Below are 25,770 nucleotides of genomic sequence, written 5' to 3'. Positions count from 1 at the left end.
TATATGAATCTGGAGCTCTTCAAAGATTCATAGATTCATAGATGTTAGGGTCGGAAGGGACCTTAATGGATCATCGAGTCCAACCCCCTGAATAAGCAGGAAAGAGTGCTGGGTCTAGACGACCCCAGCTAGATACTCATCTAACCTCCTCTTGAAGACCCCCAGGGTAGGGGAGAGCGCCACCTCCCTTGGGCACCCGTTCCAGACCTTGGCCACTCGAACCGTGAAGAAGTTCTTCCTAATGTCCAGTCTAAATCTGCTCTCTGCTAGTTTGTGGCCGTTGTTTCTTGTAACCCCCGGGGACGGCTTGGTGAATAAATACTCACCAATTCCCTTCTGTGCCCCCGTGATGAACTTATAGGCAGCCACAAGTTCGCCTCTCAACCTTCTCTTTCGGAGGCTGAAAAGGTCCAGTATCTCTAGTCTCTCCTCGTAGGGCTTGGTCTGCAGGCCCTTAACCATACGAGTGGCCCTTCTCTGGACCCTCTCCAGGTTATCCCCATCCTTCTTGAAGTGCGACGCCCAGAATTGCACGCAGTACTCCAACTGCGGTCTGAGCAGCGCCCGATAAAGGGGAAGTATCACCACCCTGGACCTGTTCGTCATGCATCTGCTGATGCACGATAAAGTGCCACGGGCTTTTCTGATGGCTTCGTCACACTGCCGACTCATGTTCATCTTGGAGTCCACTAGGACTCCAAGATCCCTTTCCACCTCTGTGCCACCCAGCAGGTCATTCCCTAGGCAGTAGGTGTGCTGGACATTTTTCCTCCCTAGGTGCAGCACTTTGCATTTCTCCTTGTTGAACTGCATCCTGTTGTTTTCTGCCCACTTGTCCAACCTATCCAGGTCTGCCTGCAGTTGTTCTCTGCCCTCCGGCGTGTCCACTTCTCCCCATAGCTTTGTGTCATCTGCAAACTTGGACAGAGTACATTTGACTCCCTCGTCCAAGTCACTGATGAAGACATTAAAGAGTATCGGTCCAAGGACCGAGCCCTGCGGGACCCCACTGCCCACACCCTTCCAGGTCGAGACCGACCCATCTACCACGACTCTCTGGGTGCGACCCTCCAGCCAATTCGCCACCCACCGGACTGTGTAGTCATCCCAGTCACAGCCTCTTAACTTGTTCACCAGTATGGGGTGGGATACCGTATCGAAGGCCTTCCTGAAGTCTAAGTATACGACATCCACCCCTCCTCCTGTGTCCAGGCGTTTCGTAACCTGGTCATAAAAAGAGACTAGATTGGTCAGGCACGATCTGCCCGCCACAAACCCGTGCTGGTTTCCCCTCAGCATAATTTGTCCTGCCGGGCTCTCACAAATGTGAGCCTTGATAATTTTTTCAAAGACTTTACCAAGGATGGAGGTGAGACTGACTGGCCTATAGTTGCCCGGGTCCTCCTTCCTCCCCTTTTTGAAAATGGGGACCACGTTAGCCCTTTTCCAGTCCTCCGGGACTTGGCCCGTGCACCACGAGCGTTCGAATATTCCCGCCAGTGGCTCTGCAGTGATGTCGGCCAGTGCCTTCGGCACCCTCGGATGGAGCTCATCCGGGCCTGCCGACTTAAAAGCATCCAGTTCTTCCAAGTGACTCTGCACCGTCTCAGGCTCTACGCACGGCAGTCTGGCGCCTTGCTGCTGCCTCTCCACAACCCCCGTGAGAGACTTGTCGTGCCCCTCGCTTAGGAACACTGAGGCAAAGAGCTCGTTGAGGAGTTCAGCCTTGTCCCCCCTGTCTGTCACCAATTGCTTCTGCCCATTTAGCAGGGGTCCTATTCCTCCCTGGGCCTTCCTTTTACTCCCTATATATCTAAAAAACAATTCCTTGTTGTCTTTTACTTGGGTTGCCATCCTCAGCTCCATGGTAGCTTTGGCCCATCTAACTGCCTCCCTACAAGCACGAGCAGAGGAGGTATATTCGTCTTTGGTGATCTCTCCCTGTTTCCACTTTTTATGTGCTCCCCTTTTGGCCCTTAGGCTGCCCTGGATTTCTGTGGTCATCCAGGGAAGCCTCCTGGCCCCTTGCCCTCTTTTTCCTCGCTCGGGGATCGTCTTGCTTTGTGCCCGAAGGATCGTTTCCTTAAGGCACAGCCACCCTTCTTGGGCTCCCATCCCTTTAAAACTCAAAAAGATGGAGATATGCAGAGAGGTAGATACATAGAGATGCAGAAATACGAAGCTGTAGATAAGCACAGCTGAAGATATACCGAGCTGGATATATATACACAATATATATATATATACACAACCACACTACACACACACACACACACACACACACTATATACACAAACACACACTCTCTCTATACACACACACACACACACTCTCTCTCTCTATATATATACACACATACACACAGATAGATTTATGTAGCTGGAGACATTCAGAGCTGGAGATATTCAGAGAGGTAGATACATAGACATGTAGCTATATGAAGCTAGATATATACAGAGCTGAAGATATACTGACCTGGACATATATATACAGGGAGATATATGAAGCTGGAGCTCTTCAAAGATTTCATAGATTTCATAGACATTAGGGCTGGAAGGGACCTCGGAAGATCATTGAGTCCAGCCCCCCGCCCAAAGGGCAGGAAGTCAGCTGGGGTCATAGGATCCCAGCAAGATAAGCATCCAGTTTGATCTTGAAGGTGTTCAATGAAGGCGCTTGAACAACCTCCGGCGGCAGGCTGTTCCAGACCTTGGGGGCTCGGACAGTAAAGAAATTCTTCCTTATGTCCAGCCTGAAACAATCTTGTAGTAGTTTGTGACCGTTCGTCCTCGTCATCCCTTGGGGCACTCTGGTGAACAAACGTTCCCCTAGATACTGGTGATCACCCCTGATAAACTTGTAGGTGGCCATCAGATCACCCCTGAGCCTGCGCTTTTCCAGGCTAAAGAGCCCCAGGGCTCTCAGCCTGTCATCGTAAGATGACAGATAAGATGGAGATATGCAGAGAGGTAGATACATAGAGATGTAGATATATGAAGCTGTAGATAAACTAGGCTGAAGATATACCGAGCTGGATATAAATACGCAATATATATATATACACAAACACAATACACACACACACACACACATACACACACACTATATATACATATATATATATATATATATATACACACACACACATATACACACACACACTGTACCTACACACAGACACACATACACACAGATTAATGTAGCTGGAGATATTGAGAGCTGGACATACTGACAGCTGGAGATATTCGAAGCTCGAGATATTGAGAGAGGTAGATATATAGGAATGTAGATATAGGAACCCGCAGTTATACAGAACTTCAGATATTTAGACCTGGAGATATTAAGAGATACAGAGATTCAGAGCTGGAGATATATGGAGATGCAGCTATATGAAACTGGAGATAGTCACAGCTGGAGATTTTCAGAGCTGGATATATGGAGAGCTGGAGATAGGTAGACATGGAGATATTCACAGGGGTAGACATATAGAGATGCAGAGAGATGAAGCTGGAGATATTGATATCTGGAGATATGCAGAGCTCAAGATATTGAGAGCTGGAGATATTGAGAGCTGGAAGGATTTAGAAGAGGAGATATTCAGAGCTGGACATATTCAGGGAAGAAGATATATAGAGATGTCGATATTTCAAGCTGGAGATAAGCAGAGCTGAAAATAGACAGAGCTGGATGGATATATATATACAGGTGGATATATGATGCTGGAGATATTCACAGATGTCAATATATAGAGAGGTAGATATATGAAACTGGAGATAGTCACAGCTGGAGATATTCAGTGCTGGAGATACACAGAGCGGTAGACATATAGAGATTGACATAGATGAAGCTGGAGACATACACAGCTGGAAATATAGAGATCTAGAAATATATTGAGCTAGAGATGTTTAGAGCTGGTGTTATACAGAGCTGGAGGTATGAAGACCATATATCTTGACTTCAGAAAAGCCTTTGATCTGGTGTCCCACGCTCACCTCTTAGAGAAGCTGGCCAATTGTCGCCTTGGGTCCTCCACGATCCACCGGCTGGAAAATTGGCTCCGGGGTCAGACCCAGAGGGTAGTCATTGATGGAAGTCACTCATCGTGGTGTCCTGTGACCAGTGGGGTCCCCCAGGGCTCTGTCCTTGGACCCATACTGTTCAACATCTTCATTAACGATGTGGACACTGGAGTCAGAAGCGGACTGGCCAAGTTCGCCGATGACACCAAACTTTGGGGCAAAGCATCCACGCCAGAAGACAGGCGGGCGATCCAGGCTGACCTGGACAGGCTCAGCAAGTGGGCGGACGAGAATCTGATGGTGTTCAACGCCGATAAATGCAAGGTTCTCCACCTTGGGAAGAAAAACCTGCAGCATCCTTATAGGCTCGGCAGTGCTATGTTGGCTAGCACTACGGAAGAAAGAGACTTGGGGGTCATCATTGACCACAAGATGAACATGAGCCTGCAGTGCGATGCTGCGGCTAGTAAAGCGACCAAAACGCTGGCTTGCATCCATAGATGCTTCTCAAGCAAATCCTGCGACGTCATTCTCCCTTTGTACTCGGCCTTGGTGAGGCCGCAGCTGGAGTACTGCGTCCAGTTTTGGGCTCCACAATTCAAAAAGGATGTGGAGAAGCTTGAGAGAGTCCAGAGGAGAGCCACGCGCATGATCAGAGCTCAGGGAAGCAGACCCTACCATGACAGGCTGAGAGCCCTGGGGCTCTTTAGCCTGGAAAAGCGCAGGCTCAGGGGTGATCTGGTGGCCACCTACAAGTCTATCAGGGGGGACCACCAGTATCTGGGGGAACGCTTGTTCACCAGAGCGCCCCAAGGGATGACGACTAGGTCGAACGGTCATAAACTACTACAAGACCGTTTCAGGCTGTAACAAGGAAGAATTTCTTTACTGTCCGAGCCCCCAAGGTCTGGAACAGCCTGCCACCGGAGGTGGTTCAAGCGCCTTCACTGAACACCTTCAAGATGAAACTGGATGCTCATCTTGCTGGGATCCTATGACCCCAGCTGACTTCCTGCCCTTCCTTTGGGCAGGGGGCTGGACTCGATGATCTTCCGAGGTCCCTTCCAGCCCGAATGTCTATGAAATCTATGACACTCACCCCCCACAACCGCCACGAGCCCGCCCACGTGCCCGCACAGCCCCGCTCGCCGGCCCCGGTGCAGACGACGCCCCTCCCCCCCCATCACCCCTCCCCCCGCCCCCGGCACCCCGGAGGGGGCCCCCCCGCGCCCCCCGCCGTGGCACGAGACCGGGCTGGGCCTGGCGCCTCGGCGGGCGGGCGGGAGCGCCGACACGGCGCAGGCGCGGGGCGAGCGGCGGAGGGAGCGGCCGGGCGGCGGCACTGCGCACAAAGCCGCTCGCGGCACTGCTGCCTCCCTGCGCTGTGTCCGGGCCGGCAACAGCTGCAATGCGCGCCGTGCCCACAGGAGAGCAGCACTGAGCCGTGCTCAGGAGCCGCCCGCCCCTCCCCGCTGCAGTGCCCGGCCTCAGCCACCGCGGGGCAGCACCGAGCGCGCTCTCGTTCTCCGCCTTCCAGCCCCGGCTGCGGCGCCGGGGGAAGCGCAGCACGGCGGCCCAGACAGCAGCGTGTCCTTGTTCACGCCCCCGCCTCCCCGCCCCAGTACTGTCCAGGGCCGCACACCGTACCTAGGGGGTGTGTTGAAATCCAGCCATTAATATCTAGCAATATGCAGACGTACTGCTGTGTGAACACCTCCATCCATTTCCCTGTTGGGGAGATGGACGGCCACAGACAGACACTAGTAGGATGGCTACGTTCGTTATGGGGTGTATTCTGCACGCACACGCACACGCACACATCCCTGTCACAGCCCCGGGCGGGAGGCGTGTTTGCCCCTCGCCGCGCTCACGCTCACGCTGCGGCCCCCGGCTCCCACCCTGCTCGGGGCACGCGCCGGCCGCAGAGACAAGCGGGCGAACGTCACCGCCGGGGATCGGAGCTGGACCAATCGGCACACAAAGGAGTGCCGACACCCCCATCCCCGTGAGCCAATCCCAATCCGAGCAAGAAGGGCGAGCTCCTGGACCCGCCTCCTCAGACAGAGGCCAATCAGAGCGAAGCGGGGCGGAGCGGCACGGACCCTACCCCCAAAAGCAGCCAATCGCCGCTCTCCTGACAGGAACCAATGGGAACACGAGCCTCCGATCCCGGCCCCGCTGCGCTCCCCGGCCCTGAAGCCATGTCCGTGACTCGCGTGTCCGTCCCGAGCGGCGCGGCGCGACGCCGCCTGCCCCGCCCGCCGGCCCTGCCCGAGTGACCCCCGAGCCAGCGAAACTTGTGTTCTTCTTCTCTGTCTGCCTTGACCTCCCGCCTGCCCGAGCTGGAGGCGCGGCGCCCCGAGCCGCTGTCCCTCTCTCTGCCCTCCTCGCTTCTCTGGAAACCTCGTGTTGAATCGTAGGGCACTAGCACAGGGCAGGGTTTTCTTTTCTCTGCCTTTAAAGCCCGGCTGCTCCGCGCAGGGTGGCTGCCGCGCAGGGAGGGCGGCACGGAGCCGGCCTCGTTCCGCGGCTCGCCGCACCGCTTTCCACACAAGTATCACCATGTCGCCACAGGCACTTGCAGGAGAAGTTGGGAAACAAAAGCAACAATCAAGTTGCCCACAGAAATCTCTTTTTCCCTCCAAAAGTTCCCAACTGGCCTCCGATAATCAGCACAATTGTCCTCCCAAAACACTCACCACAGTCCCACACAGCATCACACTGTTTTCCAAGTGAGAAGAGATTGGTTCTGGGGATTCTTCTTTGGTTCGAGACCGTGTTTATTGAAATGTGTGTGTTTGCATTCTTCCAGCTCTCTCCGCGCCAGCACGGGAGTCTCCCCGCGCCCTCCCCGCTGCTCCCCGCCGGTCCCCGCGCCCTGCGCAGGCCTGTGCCAGGGACTCGGGCAGGGAACACAGTGCCTGCCCCCAAGAAGGAGGGCAGTAACCCCGCGTGCCTGGTCCCACGTGACGGAAAGAGCAGCCCAGCCCAGCCCCCCCACAAGAGGGGGGGTCTCCCCTCCGCAATGCCCGGCGCGGCCACAGGAGGGCGGCTCTGAGCAGGGTTTGGCCTTCACTTTCACCTGCTGCTGCAATGCCGCGACGCGACCACCGGAGGGCAGCACCGAGCCGGGTTTGCCTTCATACGCAGGAGGAGACCACTCCCTGCTCAGAGCCGCCCTCCTGTGGCCGCGCCGGGCATTGCGGCGGGGAGACCCGGGCGGGCACCCCAGCCGGCTCGGCTCGGCTCCGCGCCGCCCGCCTGGGGCTGGAGCGGGGCTTGGAGCGCGGAGAAAGCGACCCGGAACGAAGCCGGCTCCGTGCCGCCCTCCCTGCGCGGAGCAGGCGGGGTTTCAAAGCCGAGAAAATCACATGGAGGAGACAGGGAGGCTGCCCAGGCGGCAGGCGGAGAGAAAAGGGGCCCCGGGACAATCAAACAGCTTCACGCTGCAACCCCCACCGCAGACCAGAGCCCGACAGGCCCCGCGCCCTGGGAACGCGGCGTCCCGCACCACCCGCACGTCGCCAGAACATGCCGCCGCAGCTCTCCGGCCCCGCCCGGGTGTGCGGGGCTGCACCGGGACGTGGGCTCCGGGCGCAGCGGGTCCGGAACAGGAGACACAACGAGCCGACCGGGGCCGCTGAGGATCCGAGTTGGACCAATCGGCGCACAGAAGCCTGCACACCCCCACCATGGCCGGGCAGCCAATCAGAATGCGACGGGGCGGGGTGTCTTGGACCCGCCCCATTCCTGGCAAAAGCCAATGAGAACCAAGAAGGGCGGGGCGACGCTAACCCCGCCCTTGCGGCCACTCCACCCAATCGCCTCACGTCTCAAGTTGGCCAATGAAAAGGCGGGCCTCCGATCCCGGCCCGGAACAAAAGTCAGTGACTCGTGTGTCTGTCCCTGCCGCGCTCACTGCTCTGGGGACGCCCCGAGCGAGTGAGCGAGGCCTTTTTTCCTCCTCTCTCTCCGCCTTTCCCGCCCGGCTGAAACGTGCTGTCAGAGCCACAGCTGCTTGCCTCTCTCTCTCGACCCTTGTCGTCTGGCTGCAATGCCGCTCTGCAGGACGCGACGGCAGCCCCGGGCCTGGTTTTATTTGTGCGGCTGAGTTTCTGGCTGCCGTGCCCAGCGCGGAGCTCCGGACTGGGCCCGTTTTGTGACGTGCCAGGGTCCCCGGACCCCGAAGCCCCGGTAGAAACGCGCCGGCGGCCCAGCCCCTTTTCCCCCTTCTCCGCCCTCCTCTCCTGCCTGCAATGCGGAGAGTGACCCACAGGAGGGCAGCACTGAGGCATTCCTTTAATACACGGCCCCACAGGAGGGCAGCACCGAGCAGCGCCGCTCCTCGTGGCTGCAATGCGGAGAGTGACCCACAGGAGGGCAGCACTGAGGCATTCCTTTAATACACGGCACCACAGGAGGGCAGCACCGAGCAGCGCCGCTCCTCGTGACTGCAGTGTGCGGAGCGCACCACAGGAGGGCAGCACTGAGGCATTCCTTTAATACACGGCACCACAGGAGGGCAGCACCGAGCAGCGCCGCTCCTCGTGGCTGCAGTGTGCGGAGCGCACCACAGGAGGGCAGCACCGAGCAGCGCTGGTCCTCGTGGCTGCAGTGCGCGGAGCGCACCACAGGAGGGCAGCACTGACCCAGATATGTCTTAACACTGAGGCAGAGACCAACGCCGGGCTCAGAGCCGCCCTCCTGTGGCCGCGCCGGGCATTGCGGCGGGGAGACCCGGGCGGGCACCCCAGCCGGCTCGGCGCCGCCCGTCGCGGGCTGGAGCGGGACTTGGAGCCCGCAGATACGGACCCGGAGCGAAGCCGGCTCCGTGCCGCCCTCTCTCCACGGACCGGGTGGGGTTGAAAGGCCGAGAACATCACATGGAGGTGACAGGGAGGCTGCCCAGGCGGCAGGCGGAGAGAAAAGGGGCCCCGGGACAATCAAACAGCTTCACGCTGCAACCCCCACCGCAGACCAGAGCCCGACAGGCCCCGCGCCCTGGGAACGCGGCGTCCCGCACCACCCGCACGTCGCCAGAACATGCCGCCGCAGCTCTCCGGCCCCGCCCGGGTGTGCGGGGCTGCACCGGGACGTGGGCTCCGGGCGCAGCGGGTCCGGAACAGGAGACACAACGAGCCGACCGGGGCCGCTGAGGATCCGAGTTGGACCAATCGGCGCACAGAAGCCTGCACACCCCCACCATAGCCCGGCAGCCAATCAGAATGCGACGGGGGCGGGGTGCCTTGGACCCGCCCCTTCCTGGCAAGAGCCAAGGAGAGCGAAGAAGGGCGGGGCGACGCTAACCCCGCCCGTGCCGCCACTCCACCCAATCGCCTCACGTCTCAAGTTGGCCAATGAAAAGGCGGGCCTGCGATCCCGGCCCGGAACGAAAGTCAGTGACTCGTGTGTCTGTCCCGGCCGCGCTCACTGCTCTGGGGACGCCCCGAGCGAGCGATCTGAGGGCGAGGCCTTTTTTCCTCCTCTCTCTCCGCCTTTCCCGGCCGGCTGCAATGTGCTGCAAGACCCACAGCTCGACCGCACCGAGCTGCTTGCATCTCTCTGGGCCCTTGTCTCCCGGCTGCAATGCCGCTGTGCAGCACGGCGCGGCGCGGCGCGGCGCGGCGCGGCACGGCACGGCACGACGGCACCGGGCCTGGTTTGATTTCTCCGGCTGAATTTCCTGGCTGCCGTGCCCAGCGCGAAGGTGCGGACCGCGGCACTTGGCCCGTTTTGTGACGTGCCAGGGTCCCCGGGCCGCGAAGCCCCGGTAGAAACGCGCCGGCGGCCCCGCCCCTTTCTCTTCTCCGCCCTCCTCTCCTGCCTGCACTGCGGAGCGCGACCCACAGGAGGGCAGCACCGAGCAGCGGTGTCGTCTTCCCTGCGCGGCGCGGCTCCTCGTGCCTGCAGTGCTGGGAATCAGTATCGCCATGGAGACAGAGAGAGACACCACTGCTAATGATGGAGTGTATTACACACAAATGCACGGTATCTGCATGTCGGTATACACACACAGCCTTACTGGATACATCGCTGTACAATGTACGTTTCCCGAAGTCAGTACGCAATGAACAACACCGTCACTTCAGCTCTCTGTTCTCAATTGTATACTATTGTACACCAAAGATCCCAAACTCTCCCCTAGAATCGGTGTCCAGCGGTGCTTTCTGAACAAGAACTGGTTTTCTTTTCTTTCCTTTTTTCTCTCTCTTTAAACACGGGAAAGTTGGTGCTTTGCAAGGTGCTCTCTACAGCGGTTCCAGCGTCACCCGCCAAGCAAATGGTGCTGCTTGGGGCCCACGTGCGCCCCGTAGATCCCCTCCCATGACGCCGAGGAGACAGGGCGGCTCCCCGGGTGGCAGGCGGAGCAGAGAAAAGGGGCGCTGGGACAGACCAGAGCTTCACGCTGCAACACGCACCTCACAAGAGAGCCCCACAGGCCCCGCGCCCTGGGGACGCAGTGTCTCGCACGACCCGTCGTCGTCGCCAGACCAGCTTGCCGCGGCTCTCCGGGACCGCCCGCCGGTCCGGCCCAGCAGGGACGTGGGCGCCGCTCCGCTCAGCGCCGCGCCGACAGACAAACCGCTGAGCGGGGCCGGTGCGGATTGGAGTCGGACCAATGGGCACACAGAAGCCTGCACACACCCACCATTCCCGGCAGCCAATCAGAATGTGAGCAAGGAAGCCGGGCTCCTGGTCCCGCCTCATCCGGCAGAGGCCAATCAGAGGGAAGAAGGGCGGAGTGGCTGTGACCCCGCCCAAGCGGCCACACCACCCAATCGCCTCACGGCTCATGGCGCCCAATAGGAACACGAGTCTCCCATCCCGCCCTGGAGCTCTCCGCAGCCCGGAATCCATGTCCGTGACTCGTGTGTCCGCCCCGAGCTGCGCGACCCCGCCTGCCCCGGCCCCGGCCGCGGGCCTTGCCCGAGTGACTCCCGAGCGAGCGAGGTCTTTGGTCTTGTCTCCCTGCCTGGATCTCCCGCCTGCCCGAGCTGCAGGCGCGGGGCCCGGCCCCCTCCCTGTCTCGGCTGGAAACCCCGGCTTGACTCGTAGGGAGTAGCACAGGGCAGGGGTTTCTTTTCTCTGCCTTTAAAAACCGGCTGCTCCGCGCAGGGTGGCTGCCGCGCAGGGAGGGTGGCACGGAGCCGGCTTCGTTCCGGCTCTTTCTCTCCGGGATCCAAGCCCCGCTCCAGCCCCAGGCGGGCGGCGCGGAGCCGGCTTGGGTGTCCGCCCGGGTCTTCCCGCCGCAATGCCCGGCGCGGCCACAGGAGGGCGGCGCTGAGCCCGGCTTTTCCTCCGCCTTCACAGGATGCGGCAATGCGCCGATGGGACCACAGGAGGGCAGCACCGAGCTGCCGGCTTGTCTCCCCTCCGCGGCGCGGCTCGTCGTGACTGCAGTGCTCGGAGCGCACCACCGGAGGGCAGCACTGAGCCGTGTGGATGCCCACTGCACCTGACACCTATTAGTACTACTAACGACAGACGTTCGTAACCGGTTATGTGCAAAGATGCTAGCTGAACAGCACTGCTAGCACTGTTGCCCCGGGTAGAGACAGAGAGAGAACTATATTAAAGACACACACGCTATCTGCATATCGGTATACGCACACAACCGTACTGGATACATCTCTGCACAATGTAAGTTTTCCAAATTAAGTAGGACATCGAGAACACCGACACTTGAGCTCCCTGTTCTCAATTTTATACCATTTCACACCGAGGAGATGCCTCGACGCGACCACCGGAGGGCAGCACCGAGCAGCGGGTTCGTCTCCCCTCCGCGGCGCAGCTCCTCGCGGCTGCAGTGCTCGGAGCGCACCACGGGAGGGCAGCACGGAGCCGGGTTTTGTTCACACCCCGGCTGGACGCCCCCGACGGCACGGGCTGTCTGCCCACGGCGCGCTGGTGGCGCGGACCCGCGGGCGGACCCGGAGAGCGTCGGCAGCTGCTACGGACCCAGGGCGGGTCGTGCGGGAGACTGCGTCCCCAGGGCGCGGGACTCTGCTGCGGTTGGCGGCAGCCAGTCTGCCCCGGGTTTCTCGTGTAGACAATAGTAACCCGCTGTTGTTCACAAACGCTGCACGGAAGCCTTCACACCCTGGAGGCGAGACGGGGCTCCCCGCTGCCAGACACCATTGCGGTGGGGCTGCTGCCGGGATCCTGCGGCTGCTGGAGCAGCGAGCGCAGCGGGTCCAGTGTTAGGGCCGCCAACAGCTCGGGCCTCCTTTGGGCAGACAAGGGCTTCTCTCAGCCCCTCAGCCAAGTGACACCGCGCTGTGCGCCTGCCCGAGGCACCGGCCAGGCTGGGAAAAGTTGACTAGTGATGTCGGGTACCTAAGCGCGGGCTCTGGGAGATCCCCAACTTTCAGGAGCTGTGGAAAACCCTGCACCTACGAGCCGACTGTCACAGCTCTTCGAAGTGCTTCGTGGCAGGTACTCAAAATCAGAGGCCAGTGAGGAAAGCTCTGCCCCTGCCCCCGGTGTGAAGATGAAGACGTGAGCTTCCCTGCCAGAGCACCAGCGACAGGCAGGAGAGGGCAGGCAGCAGAGCGGCAGGCGAAGCACGACTCCTCAGGGCCGCAGCGAATGGGGACACAGCGAGAGGACCCGTCCCTGCCGGGGCTGCGGCCGCACTGGGGCCATGCCCCTCGGGGCTGTGTTTGCGGGCACGAGGACGAGAGTCATCTGCTGTCGGGCTTGGGCACAAGGTGCTCAACAGCGAGGCTGATGTGAACCAGCCAAAAGCAAGAGATGTGTAGCCTGTATGTTACATCAATCAGAAGCCTCTACTTAATCAAACACATTTTTGTTTCAATGGTTAAAAAATATTCATTCCCTCCTTCCTGTCAAATGCCCTGGAAATCCATATGTTTTCTGCAATATTTAAAATAACAGAAGTTATGTTTCAAAATATAATTTAAACATAAACATATATTAAAACCAATTATATAATGGCAGTGACAAAACGGGGTTGGCTCTCCCCAGTCTCAGCAGCCGCTCAAGGATGACCTAAGTAGAGCTAGCTGAAAGCCTGCAGACATTACATTAAACTGGCAAGCGGGGCAGGCCCACAGCTGGACTTAAGGGACTCACAAAAACCTGAAGGCAGCTGGGGATCCACACAGTCCTTCTTCTTTCAACAGTAATATCGCAGCTTCCCACTGCCAGGACCCAGCCCCTTCAGAAACAGCACCCACCCTGCCATTAGAAGTAGCAAGACTTCTACTAAAGGCATTGGGAGAAGACAGTCTGAAACAAACATTTTATTTTTATTGGGACCCTTATTTCTTTTTAGACAACAAACAGCTGAACTCCCATCAAATTACACTCCACATGCCCACAGACCAAGGACACCACCCATGTGCTCTCCACCTCCGTGCTGGTGAGTGGGCACTGCACCCTGGAGGTCATAGGCCCTGTTTTTCCCCAGGGCAAAGCACAAGCCTGAAAGCGTGTTACCTGGTTGGCAGGTGGAAGTCACTGGAGAGGGCATTTCAGCATCTGTCCTCGGAGTTGGAGCGTGTCTGCCACAACTCAACGGGATGGGCATGCACCGTGGCTCTTGGGCTCATGTGTCACCATACTAGTCACCCCCCACTTCTGCTCCCAAATGCCCATCAACATCTCCAATGCCCCGAGACTCTGGCTCACCGGCTGTGTGTGGACACAGCTGAACTTGCGAATTTCTCCGACCCGATGAATGTCATCCAAATGGCCCAGACGATTAAGAAACTCTTTGGCTAGGCTGACCACACAAAGCAGGCCATGCCTCCTCCCCTGCCCCCTGCCATGGTGCAGTCCTGAGGGGTGAGCATGAGGGGAAGGGGGCCCATCCCACACTCAGATCCTGGGCTGCAGGCTCAGCAGCAATGCCCCTGGTAGTAAATGATTTGTAAATGATGTTACTTACTATTCTGTAATTGCGTGATGCATAGCTAGGGCAAGGGCCCACCTGCCTCAAAGACTGCCAGTGCATTGGACCTCTGTAGAGCTCTGTAGCAAGGGCTGGCTGTTAGGCATGGCTCAGCTTGTCTGGGCTGGAAAGGATCTTCTAACCTGAGGGAACAGCTCTAAGGTCAGGAGTGTTGCTTGAAGCTCCCATGGATGGAAGAGAAGTGTAGATTTACTTAGCGTAAAGCTCACATAGTCTGAGAGGCAACACCAAGTGTGTTGCTGTTGCTGAGATCTTTTTTCTAATACTGGACCTTACCCACCATCCAGATCCGCAGAGGTATTGGGAACCCCAGCATTTGAGCCCCTGCTCTCAACCCCCAGCCCCCAATCCCTTCCCAGAGCTGGGGAGAACCCAGGCATCTGGGCCCAGCCTCTAAGGTCCCCAACCCACAGAGTGGTTTTTCTCAGGGCAGGATGCCAGGTTCCTCTGCGTCTACGTGGTCGAGGCACTGGTCAAACTCATGGCCCTCAGCCTGGACTACTTCTGCGAGCCCTGGAACATTGGACATTGGTGAGCCCCCCCCCCCCCCCCCCGCCCCGCTCCGGGATGCCAAACTAGTCCCAGTTTCCCTCAGGTCTCTGCCTGGGGGTGGGGATGAGGGGTCACTGCCAGGCTCACTGGGACTTCCTGGGGATGGGGCTGATGCTGCTGGACTTCATGCTGCCACTGGTCATGCTACTGGAAGACACCTGGTTCAAGGACGCTGTGGCCCTCCTGCAGCTGCCGCACATCTTCAAGGGCGTCCACGCCTTCCACACTGTGCACTTGTTACTCAGTCTCTGTTTAGCTCTGACCTCTCCCACCAGTCCCTGGCCCGTCATGCAGGCCCCTCCTCTCCTGGCTAACCTTCCTTGACCCCCTTGGCACTGATTTACACACACACACCCACCCCCCCACACCACTCCTGCTAACCCTTGAACCCTGACTGCCTGGAACTTCACCCAGAGGTTAGTGTGATGTAACGCCCCCCCCGGCTAACCTGTCATGCTGACCCCTGACCTAGAATAGCCCCCTTGTTCCCTGACCTCTTGGCTGACCCTGCACATTGACTGCCCCCCCCATGCAAACTGACCCTTGACCTCCTGCCTGATCCAACCCGTAACACTAACCCCCCCCACCCCTGCTGACACCCTCACACTAACCCTCGACCTCCCAGCTGACCAAAGACCCTGTCTGCTACCCTTACAATGCTGACCCCACAGCCTCTGGGGTCCCAGGTGGGAGTGGTCCCAGGGGTCTTTGCATCTGTGCCCCCGTCTGTGCAGGGCACTGGAAAGCCTGCAGGAGCTGACCGGCACCTTTGTGCTCGTGGGTCACTCCAGCAGCACCATCCTGTTGCTCACGTTCACCTGCCTCTGTATCCACGCAGCCTTGGAGAGGGTCCGGGGCTGCTCAGGGCAGGGGAACCAAGCCTGCGTGGTTGCTTTAACCTAGCCCCTGGTCATCCTCTCAGTGCTGCTGCATGACCTGTTTATGCACACAGAGCCCGTGTGCTTCGGGAACTTGCTGGACAGCGTCTTCGCCCTCTTCCAGCTCCTTACACTGGACAACTGGGCCTTCGTCTACCATGACAGTACCCGGCAAGGCCCGCCAAGTGTCAGATGCCATGGGTTCTCTCACTTGGCTTCGGTGTCAGAGGTCTGCGACACCACCTCAATCACCAGGTGCGTGTTGTGCTCCTGCTGCGGCAAAACCTGCAGCGTGCTCCTCTAGGCCTCTTCCAGTTGTGCAGCAGCTGGTCCCAGAAGCTCTGTTTCTGATGGGAAGGGGGCATCAGCTTGGTCTGAGGAGGGTCCTCCAGCCTCCACCGACAGCGCTGAAGCTGAATACGTGACATCCTGCCTTATGTGCAAGGCTCGCAGGCCTCTTGAATGACTGGATCAAGACGGGAGTAACTTTTGCTCCCACTGCACTTAACTATTAACCAGAGTCCTCTCGTTTGTGCCCCCCTCACCTCAGGTTGCTCCACGTTTGAATTCTCGATGATGGACTTTCCTACCACGAGAAGGAGCCGTTTGGTTTCACCAGGCAAATGGCAGCTTCTGCTCTTGGCTGGACATGATTCTTTGCAGGCTTTTAATTTTTGTTTTCTTCTTAACCTTTGCCGCTACCAAAGAGCCACAATTAACCAAAAAGGAAAACCAAAACTAAACAACAGCAACATCGCCCACTCCCAGACCCGCACATCTGCTTCTTGCCTCAGCACATCTGCCCCTAGCAAGGAAACGGCCATCTCCTGCCTTTGCCCCCTGCCCGGATCAGTTTGTTTCTGCAGCTGGACTCAGCGGTGCCGTGAACCGAGCTGGGGGGAGGACAGCGTTGCCTTCAGCCGTTTTCTGGTCTGTTAGCATTGCTAGGCAGCCACCGAGGTGATGCCAAACTGTATTCAGAAAGAATGGTTTATGAAGAACTTTGCTCCGAAACCACTTGATGCTTATTAAGAATATTAAACCATGCTGAGTAACGGGGGTGGACCGTAACTGTGTTTTAGATCCGTCTGAACACTGCACTACACAAAGCAGCAGCACTTGTAGGGTTTGGGGGCTTTGGGTGGAGGTCTTTCCATAAGGAAGGAAGGAAGGAAGATGCCACTCAAGCCAGCTGTTTTTTGGGGTTTTTTTCCCTCTGATGATGCCTGCCCACCCCCCTCAGGTTTGCTGCATCTCCCTTTGCGGCACCCCGCCTGGCACTCTGGTTACCCCCATTCTTCTGCCCTCCCCAAATACACAGCACTAATTATCTGCCCCACCAGATTCCACAGTGCCGCCGTCGCCACCCCCCCTCCACCCCCCATCCTAGGCCTGGTTGGAGGGGTGGGGGACAGGGAATGAAAGAGCACGTACATGTGAGCACATCCCTTGCTCTAGCTGAAGTATGCGTCCACTTGCCTTAGTTCAAATTGTGATGGTCTGAGACTTGGCTGCTGCTGTATTACACCCCTCACCAGACACCGCGCCATCCTGTTCCTAGGAAGGAGCCAGCAGCACCTTACGTGCCCACTCGAGCTGCCAGCCAGTCCTGACAAGGCCTGGACACTTCCCATTTAGATCTGGACCTGTTGTGGCTAAATCAGAAGAGATTATTTATTTAGAGCCCCCTTGCCAATCCTGCATTCCTACCAGCCCAATCTTGGTCAAGCTTTAAGGAACCTTCTCCTTCGTTAAGTACAGCTAAAGGCCCAGCAACAGCATTATCTTGCCAGCAAACGTATGCCAGCTACACCTTGTAAAATACTCGCACGTTACCTTGGGGGGCACGCAAGAGACGCACAAGCCAACAGTAAGATTTTCTTTTTATACAACAGTATTTAAAAGTGCCTCTTAACATAACCTGTTGTACATGAAATAATGGCATCAAACTGCCACAGATCCAGCTTGCAAAGTGAAAATTGTAGCCCTAATTGTAGACCTCCTGCACTCACTTTTTTTCCCCAAAATGCAAAGCCCTGTATAACTTCACACAAGAGCGTGACAAACACTAAGCCCAAACACACGGCTAGTTACCTGGAACCAACTCAGGCAAATTCCAACTCCCACCTCGCCCGCCAACGAGGTCTCTAGGTATCTAAACACTGCATCAGTCAGGAATCCTGGATACGCTGTAGTGTATACACTATATAATGCTGTGTATACCACATTATCTCAAATATATGCTAAATAAATACTTTTTTTTTCCTAACAAAAATTTGGTCTGTTTTACTAAGTGACAAGCTGCAAGTTTCCGATCCTGTGGTGCTGCACCTTTGAAACCACCTGCAGCGCTTGCGCCTGGCTCCAACTTACTGCACGCAGGGTAACTCTGTCACGCTATTATGGTGATGCCTAAGAGGCAGGCGTGCGTCGCTGTGAAAGATCAAGGTACCGTAAGCCTCCCTTAATTGTGCAGAAGTGCTGTTCGTCTTCAGCAGGCAACGGACAAGCCGAACGGTCTGGAAAACTTCAAGAACAAAAGCCAGTTTTAGCCTTAGGCTTATTATTCCTCGTGTTTCTCTGGGCATATTTGAAAATCCATTCTTCATAAGTGTAAGGAGACAGGTAGTTCAATGAAAATAGAAAAGGATACCTTGAGAAAAGCAGTCAGAATCGTAGGAGAGTAAGTCGAGAGCTCATCTACTCCAGCCCCACCCCGTAACCCATGGGCAATGCCTCTGGCCAACCTCACAACATAGCCTCAGATGAGCAGTAATAAAGCCAGGAAACCTGGACCCCCCTCCCAGACCAGGGACACAGGAAATCCCACCATCCCAAGCCCCCGAGGCTCACGAATCCTCGGATGCACCGCTTAGTGGTGGAGCCCAAGGAACGGGCACTTTCTGTGTCCAAATTGTCTTACCTTTGCCTCCTGTTGTGCGGGCCTGGTTTTCTTCCCTCCCAGTCAGTTCACTCCTACTCGTCTGTCATCTCGTCTGCTTGAGCTTCCGGGGACAACGTGCATAGAGCCCCAAAGGGGACCAGCTTCGTGGGATTTGGGGCTGCAGCCTCAGGTGGCCAGGCCAATCTCCGAGACCTGATTTGCAGAGAGCCAAGTCAAGCAACGTCTGCCACTAATGCCTTTTCGGCAAGGGCTTCAACATCCTGGGCGACCAGCTCGTACGCGCTCGGCACACAGCGGTCAGAAGGGAACCGCTGCAGAAATGAAAGGGGGCCAGCTCTTCTCAGCCCTCCTCCGGCCGCGGCGGGGCAGGGGCAGGGGCAGGCGCCGCCGCCTCTTCAGGGCTCTTCCAGGGTTACTGCTCCCCCCGCTGGCCAGCTCTACCGGCTCTTCTCTGCCCTTTCAAGCTGTTCAAAGTCAGTACGCAAGGATAAATCCGTCGCCTCCAAACCGCGTTCTCAAAATGTTACTTATTTTACACCAAGGATCCCCGGCTGTCTGCTAAAATTGAAGTGATGTCTCGCAGTTCTTGCCGATCAACAACGGGTTTTTCATTTCATTTTTATATTCTCTTTAAAGAAGAGAGATTTCCGTGCACATCTTGCTAGCAACGACACAGCTGAGCAGCAGCCCGGAGGCCGCACGAGACGAGGCGCAGCACGAGGGCTTCCCCCCCCCCCGCCGCCGCTCTCCTGGCCTCGCTGACCCCGCCCACACGGGCCTCGCAGCCAATCGCCGCTCTCCGCATAGCGGCCAACGGGAAGACGCGGCTCCGATGCCGGCCCTGCCGCGGGCCGCGACCCCTGTCCCGGAGCCGTGTGTCCGGCCCGAGCAGCGCGAACCCGCCCGGCCCCGGCCGCGGGCACCGCTCTAGCCCCGTGCCGAGCGAGGCCTTGTTTCTCCTCTCTCTGCCTCGATCTCGCGGCTGCCGGAGCCGCGTTCTCTCTCTGTGCTCTCATCTCTTGCCCGCAGAGCCCCGTCTGAAGAGCAGGGCAGTAGCACAGGCCAGGTTTTTATTCTCTTTGGCTGCAAAGCCAGGCTGCAACGCGCAGGTTGAACGCAGGCGAGCAGCGCGGAGCCGGCTTAGTTCCCTGCCCGCGTCTCCGGCCTCCAAGCGCCGCTCCAGCCCCAGCAGGCAGCGCGGAGCCGGCTCGGGTCTCCCCGCCGCAATGCCCGGCGCGGCCACAGGAGGGCGGCGCGGAGCCCGGCTTTTCTCCGCCTTCACGGGCTGCGACAATGCCTCGACGGGACCACCGGAGGGCAGCGCCGAGCAGCGGGTTCGCCTCCCCTCCGCGGCGCGGCGCGGCTCCTCGTGGCTGCAGTGCTCGGAGCGCACCACGCGAGGGCAGCACTGAGCGCGGATGCACACGACATGAGTGTGCGCTTGGGTGCAAGGCTGGTAGACGAACAGCTGTATCAGTCTCCCCAGGGATACAGAGACAGCGAGGATCACTGCGTCAATTAGGGTGCGTGTTACACACACACTATCTGCAGGTCGGTATGCACACACATCCTTACCGGATACATCTCTGTACAACTGCCGTTTTTCAAAGTACGCAATGAATAACACCGTCACTTCTCGATATTATACTATTTTACACCAAAGGTCCCAAGCCCTCGCCTAGCATTGAACTGATGTCCTGCAGGACTTCCTCAACAGCAACAGGTTTTCATTTTTTTTCTATTTAAAAAGGGGAAATGTGGTGGTTTGCACGGTGCTCTCTAGGGAGGTTTCAGCGTCAGCCCAGAAGCAACCGGTCCTCCTTGGGGGCCCACGTGCCCCGGCGACCACCCCCCGCCCCGTCGAGGACACGGGGTGGCCACGCAGGCGGGAGGAGCAGACAGAAGGGGCACCGCGACAGACAGTTTGAAGCTTCAGCACCCGCCTCAGAAGAGAGCCTGCCGGCCCCGCGCCCTGGGCAGCGGTCTCCCGCACCACCCGCCGAGCTCGCCGGAACAGCGCTCCGGGCCCGGCCGGGTGTGCGGGGCGGCAGCGGGACGTGAGCTCCGGGCACGGCGGACCCGGCAGCGGGCAGAGAACAGCTGAGCGGGGCCGCTGAGGGACAAGAGGGCTCCGAGCTCCTGCCCCGCGGCCACCTCCGCGCTTCCCGCCCTGCCCCGGGCCCGCCTCGGGCTCCGGTCCGTCCCCTCCGCGCCCGCCTGCTCCGGCCGGCCCTTCCCGCCGCACCTCTCGCGCCGGGGCCGGGGCCGGGGCCGGGGCCGGGGCCGCGGCCGCGGGGGGCGATGCCTCGGGTGCCTGGTGCCCGCGGGGCAGACGCCGCCCGAAGGGCCCCGCACAGCAGCGCGCTTCTCGCCGCCCCTCGCCCCGCCGGCCTCCCCGCGACACAGGGCGCTTCTCCCGCCCGCGCAGGCGGAACCCGCGGGCAGCCTGAGCCCCGCTCCCGCTCCCGCTCCCCCAGCGCGGGCTGGCCGGTGCCTCCCGCCGCGCCCCAGGGCCGGGGGCTGGTGCCGGGCGTGCCGCCGGCCCCGCTGCTGCGAGCTGAGGCGCCGCGCGTCCCCGCTCCGCGGCTCGGCCAGGGCAGGGCCGGGCAGGGCAGGGCGACGCGGGCGGCCCCGGCGCTGACGGGCTCCTGCGGGGCGGGGGCGGGGCGGGTGGCCGGGACCTGCCCCCGGCCCGCGCCGCCTGCTCGCGCCCGGCACCCACAGGTTGGTTACCGCGAGCCCCGGGGGCGGCCCGGGGGCGGCGGGGGTGAGCGGCGCTCGCTGCGGCCGGGGGCGGCCACATCGGTGCTGTCGCGCGGCGTCTGGAGCCGGACCCGCCCCAGCCCCAGCCCCAGCCCCGCGCGGCTCTCTCGGGGAGGCGGCGAGCAGGCCCGGCCCGCGGGCGTCTGTCCTTGGGCGGCCGCGGGACGCGCCGGAGGCAGCAGCGGCTGCGGCCCGGCCCCGAGCAGCCCGCGGGCCCGGCGACCAGGCGCCCCGGACCGGCCGCTTCCCAACGCCCCGGCTGCGAAGAGCGAAGGGCAGAGCGCCTGGGGCGGCGGCAGCCCCGCAGCACCCCGGAGGGCCGCCCGGCCCGGGCCGCCCTTCCACCCGCTGCCTGCCGGCCCGTGCCCTGTCCCCCACACGCCTTGCAGCCCCCTCAGGCACGCAATGTTCACAGGTGCAGCACTGCTCTTTAAACTGGAGCCGGGTGCAAAACAAGGCACGGCCACGCTGGAGGCAGCTCTGAGCAGTACGCTAGAAAATAGGAGAGAAAAGTGTCTCCCATCACCTCAACCAGCCTTTGCTTCCTGCTTACTAGTGTTTCTGCCTCTGCGCAGGGGAAAAAATGTCTACCTCTGATAGCCAAGTCCTATACATTCAGACTAGGGGAAAAGATAGTGGGGTTTGTAAACACTGCACCATACGCACCTGAGTTGGTTTCTCCTCTTAATGTAGGCTTCTCTGTCACGTACCTGTTGTCTGCATGCGGCACAATTCATTTTTCCCCTGAAATGCAGCATTACTTCATGTGAAAGGAGCTCTGACAACAGTAACTCCCAGACGGTCGGAGCTGCTGACGTGATCACTAACACTAACGTGTGGGACACGACTGGCTCTGGATGACTTTTAAAAAGCAAATAACATAAGCAAAGCTTGACAGGCTGCTGAGAACCATGCCCTGTCCTTCATGGGAAGGAGTCAGCCTCAGGGGACCTGGCCTTGGCTAATGAAACACTTTCTCCCTGATCCACTCCTCCAAACAAACCCATTTTAAAGTGTATAAAAGCCACTGTGCAATACTTCTTCATGGGAAGAGCTGTAGAGTTGCTGCCACAAAATGGCTGTGCATTAAAGATTAAACTATGTTCAAAGGTTGTAACTCCATTGTTTCATCCAGACTTCTTTCAGGAACCCTCCCCCCATTCCCCCACCACTCAATGGGCCAATACATGGCAAAGAAAACCCTGGTGTCAGCATCTAATCTTATCAGTGTTTGTGATGATAATCATTCTATTCCCCAATACAGTTCAAGTGCATACTTCATGCACAGCTATAAAAACAGTGTGCACTGTCACCGACCCCTCACCTGAGACCTTTGAAACAGCAAGTATTGCAGGCACAGGGACACATTTACTTGGGACAGAAATTGGTGGCTATGTAGACACAACAAGGAGAGCATCTGCTGCACTTGTCATTGCCATCCATTCCTGCTTATGCTTGCACAGGGGGCTGGGTAGGGAGGGGAGTCCTGGAAGGGAAGACCTGCTGGCTGTTTCATCTTGCTTGTCTGCAAGAAACGTATGAGCAGAGTGTAACAGCAGTATCTCAGAAGACGAGTTTTTTAGTTAGGATATTCTCCCTTCCAGGCAGAAAACAAAAATCAGAGGATCAGGAATTCCTGAGCATCTAGAACAAAGCATGAAACTCACTGGCATTTGTGCCTCTTTCTTCATTCTTTTCTACAATATCGCTCCTCAGCAGGCAGGTAAGTAATCTTGGACACCATTTCTGTTTTTAAGCAGGGGGAGTTTATCCTTCCTTTTACATGTTTTATGTCTGCAAACCCAGATGAACAATCATCTTTTTTTATGTGAACAGATTCCCTTAATTTAAACATGGTCATAACCCATATGTCATCTCTCTTTTTTCCCCCACTTATAACCTGAAGCAATATTATGTGCTTTGACAGAGAAATTCAAGCAGCTTATCACAGTCATAGATCCCAGAGGAGAGAGTGACTATGGGCTGTGATACATACTGCTCTTCTGTCCCCTTACCATCTCCTTCCCCACATCCCGTGGAATAACCAAGGTCTTCTTCATGAGGCCAAACTGTCCTCATTGTCTTTTATGCAGGGATTCAAAGCAGCATCAAGACAGACCTCCAGGGAAAGGCTTTTTGAGAGATACAGGTTTTCTCTATGTACACAGCAGGCATTTTTGTCCCCACTCACCCCACTGTGGAGGGGCTAAGCCAATTTCTCTCCCTACTGGAAAGTTGGCACAAGACATGCTTCTTCCCATGAAAGTAGCAGGGAAAACTGGAAGCATCTGCTCTTTACCCATGGTGGCTGGAACTGATTTCCCTCCCTCCACTCCTGCCCAGGGTTTTTTTTTCATAACTGCATTTTTAAACAGGCAAAATGAGGCAGAGCTAGATAATCAGCTTTTGAGAAATTGAGACTGGATTTGCACTGGCTTGTTAAAGGTGTCTGGCCTGAGCTATGCTAGGTGCCCACAGGGCATGGACTGAATACTGGCGGAGCAAACTAAATTAGCTGCCAGTGTTCTTCATGGGCAAGAAAGGTGCTGCCTTTCACTTGTCACTGCTTTTTGGGATTCTTGCTGCCATGGCTTTTCCAACGACTGATAAAACTAATGCTTGCACAACTCCATTCCTAATAAGATTTGTTTTTCAATTTTTTAATAGAAGCTCAAGATTCGTGCTCCCGCCAGTGTGGGAAGATGCTGGGCAAATGCTCTTGCCAGGTGACCTGCAAGTCCCTGGGGGATTGCTGTCCTGATTACAGGGAATTTTGTCTGCAAATCTCTCCATACTCAGGGTCCCTGATGGGAGGCAAAGACTTTGAGATTTTGAATGTTACTTTCAATGCCTCCTCTGATGTGAGATGCAGGTGAGTTGTGATTTAAACTTTTTACTCCAGCATGGTAGGCACCTTTCTTAGGTCAGCAGTTATACAGGGGAACAGAATAGGATGTTTGTAGACAGCAGTACAACCTTACCTCCTGATCTCCTATTATTTCACAGGTGTGTGCTCCAAGTTCCATGCGCTCCTGTCCGATAGTGATTCTTAACCACAGTGCCACAGCACCCCAGGATGTCTTGAGATCCTTTCAGGGGTGTCATGCAATGTTGGCACTGTGAGGTGCGATTCACAAGATAAACTCAAAAGATTTCAAATAGGAATCCACAGTGTTAAAAGCATTCTGACCTGCTGTGGTCTTTCTGAGTTCTTTGCAACCAAAGAATTGCTCTATTATTTTTTCTGTAGTTGACAATAAAGTGAAAGCTAAGAGCTGACATTTTCCAAAGAGTCCCTTGAATCTATCCAGGAGTGCCTTGAGTCTAAAAAGCTTGATAACCATTACTGTAAGAGAACAACTTATTGCTAGGTTATTCCTTTCTCATACACCCGAGAACAGGCCATTCAGTACCTGGGAGCTCTTCCAGGAGTTGCACACACCACACCTTCTAGCATTCCAGTCTGTTATACAAGCACAGAGGAATTTCCCAGAACAGAAACAGAATTAGATCAACATAACTGTGGTCAAGGTGTCCTGCTGCTGGATTTGAGACAGGGTCCGCAGGCCTGCAGCGGCTGATGTAGGTGATTTGCTGAATGTCATCCACCTGAGTCAATCCCCATGTGCACTGACAGTGTCTCTAGTAGAGGCTGTGGGGCCATCTCAGCAGATAGAGGTACTACAGGTGGGTACAAGTCCGTCCTCTCCTGCCCAGAAAGCTTGGCGGAGATGGTTCTAGATACACCTCCCACTTTTCCCTGCAGCGCTAGATGTGGCTCCTTCATAGCTTCAAGACCCCAATAATGTCAGCCATTCTGGAACTACATGTGGGGGTGGAAGAGACTGAGCGGCACATCTGCCAACATTTTCAGGGGGAGGAAACCAGCAGATCTGCTTGTTTAAATGCACAGATTTGTATCTATTGAACCAGACAGAGTCCAGACTGGGAGTCTGTCTACCGCAACATTTTGTACATGGGGAATGAACCCTGCATCCATCACCTATGGGAGTGCAGACATGGCTTATAGTGACAGCAACAGAGAGTAGAGCCATGGGTTACTTTTGCAGAGGAGAAATTAGAACGATGTTAAGGGAGTTCTAAGCTGTCAAGCATTTGATAAAGACTACTTTTATAATAACAGAAACATTTTGAATTTCTGTTTGTGACAGCCACTTGTAACCAATTTAGCCCCATGATCTTATCACCGTCACTCTTGTTCTCCTCCTCCCCTTTGCTGGTTTGTTACTCATTTATCATGCCTCTTGTGAGACTGCAAGCTAAAAATCTATGTATCTATGTGTTTGTACCTTGCACAGCACAATCCACACTTCTGTCATAAATAATACAGCACAAAGTTCACATCTGTGGCCATCACTAAACAAAGTATCAGGCTAAACCTGCCAAATGGAGAAAAGAGGGAGGTAGGAATGAACCCCACAGGCCAGTTGGCACTTAAAATCCAGCTGAGGTGCTCATGACTTTCCTTCTCTCAGCAGCCACAATGAAGACCATTCTTAATATTAACAGGTTCAAGCAGGAGATTCAGATCAGTGGCTATGTTGCTCAGGATGGTCAAGCCCACTGCATCTCACCATTGCTGTATGAGACTGGCTTCATTCCCTTCGAGGTTTCCAGAGACAGTGGCCTCACATTTCCCTATTCAGGAAACTGGTTATCAGGTGTGTGTGGGTGGGGGGGAGTTCCATGTTTGTT

At 57.0% G+C, this 25,770-nt stretch overlaps 1 protein-coding gene and 1 long non-coding RNA gene across 4 annotated transcripts in view; one reads left to right on the top strand and one right to left on the bottom strand.

Annotated features, from left to right (window-relative positions):
• Nucleotides 1-15,116: 15,116 nt before the first annotated feature.
• Nucleotides 15,117-19,013, bottom strand: LOC132250976 (uncharacterized). 2 transcript variants are annotated; one of them, XR_009462770.1, is made up of 3 exons: nucleotides 18,310-19,013; nucleotides 17,760-18,039; nucleotides 15,117-17,041 (listed from the first exon to the last, which is right to left on the bottom strand). It is a non-coding gene; the product is annotated as an uncharacterized LOC132250976 (long non-coding RNA). The 2 variants fall into 2 exon arrangements; XR_009462771.1 differs by having other exon boundaries at nucleotides 17,760-17,913.
• A 115-nt stretch (nucleotides 19,014-19,128) lies between these two features.
• The window catches only part of LOC106738657 (sushi domain-containing protein 2), a 31,876-nt gene continuing 25,234 nt past the window's right edge, over nucleotides 19,129-25,770 (top strand). Inside the window, exons 1-4 of one of the 2 annotated variants that reach the window (XM_059729338.1) lie at nucleotides 19,129-20,014; nucleotides 22,659-22,777; nucleotides 23,722-23,926; nucleotides 25,585-25,736. In XM_059729338.1, the coding sequence (XP_059585321.1) occupies nucleotides 22,711-22,777; nucleotides 23,722-23,926; nucleotides 25,585-25,736 (424 nt within the window). In that variant the 5' untranslated portion in view covers nucleotides 19,129-20,014; nucleotides 22,659-22,710. Of the gene's footprint in view, nucleotides 20,015-20,932; nucleotides 21,016-22,658; nucleotides 22,778-23,721; nucleotides 23,927-25,584; nucleotides 25,737-25,770 lie in introns of those variants that run through there. The other variant, XM_059729337.1, reaches the window with a different exon arrangement.

The sequence above is a fragment of the Alligator mississippiensis genome, chromosome 5 (assembly GCF_030867095.1).
Source record: "Alligator mississippiensis isolate rAllMis1 chromosome 5, rAllMis1, whole genome shotgun sequence".
Taxonomy (NCBI): Eukaryota; Metazoa; Chordata; order Crocodylia; family Alligatoridae; genus Alligator; species Alligator mississippiensis.
This window is presented reverse-complemented; position numbering and strand designations above follow the sequence as displayed.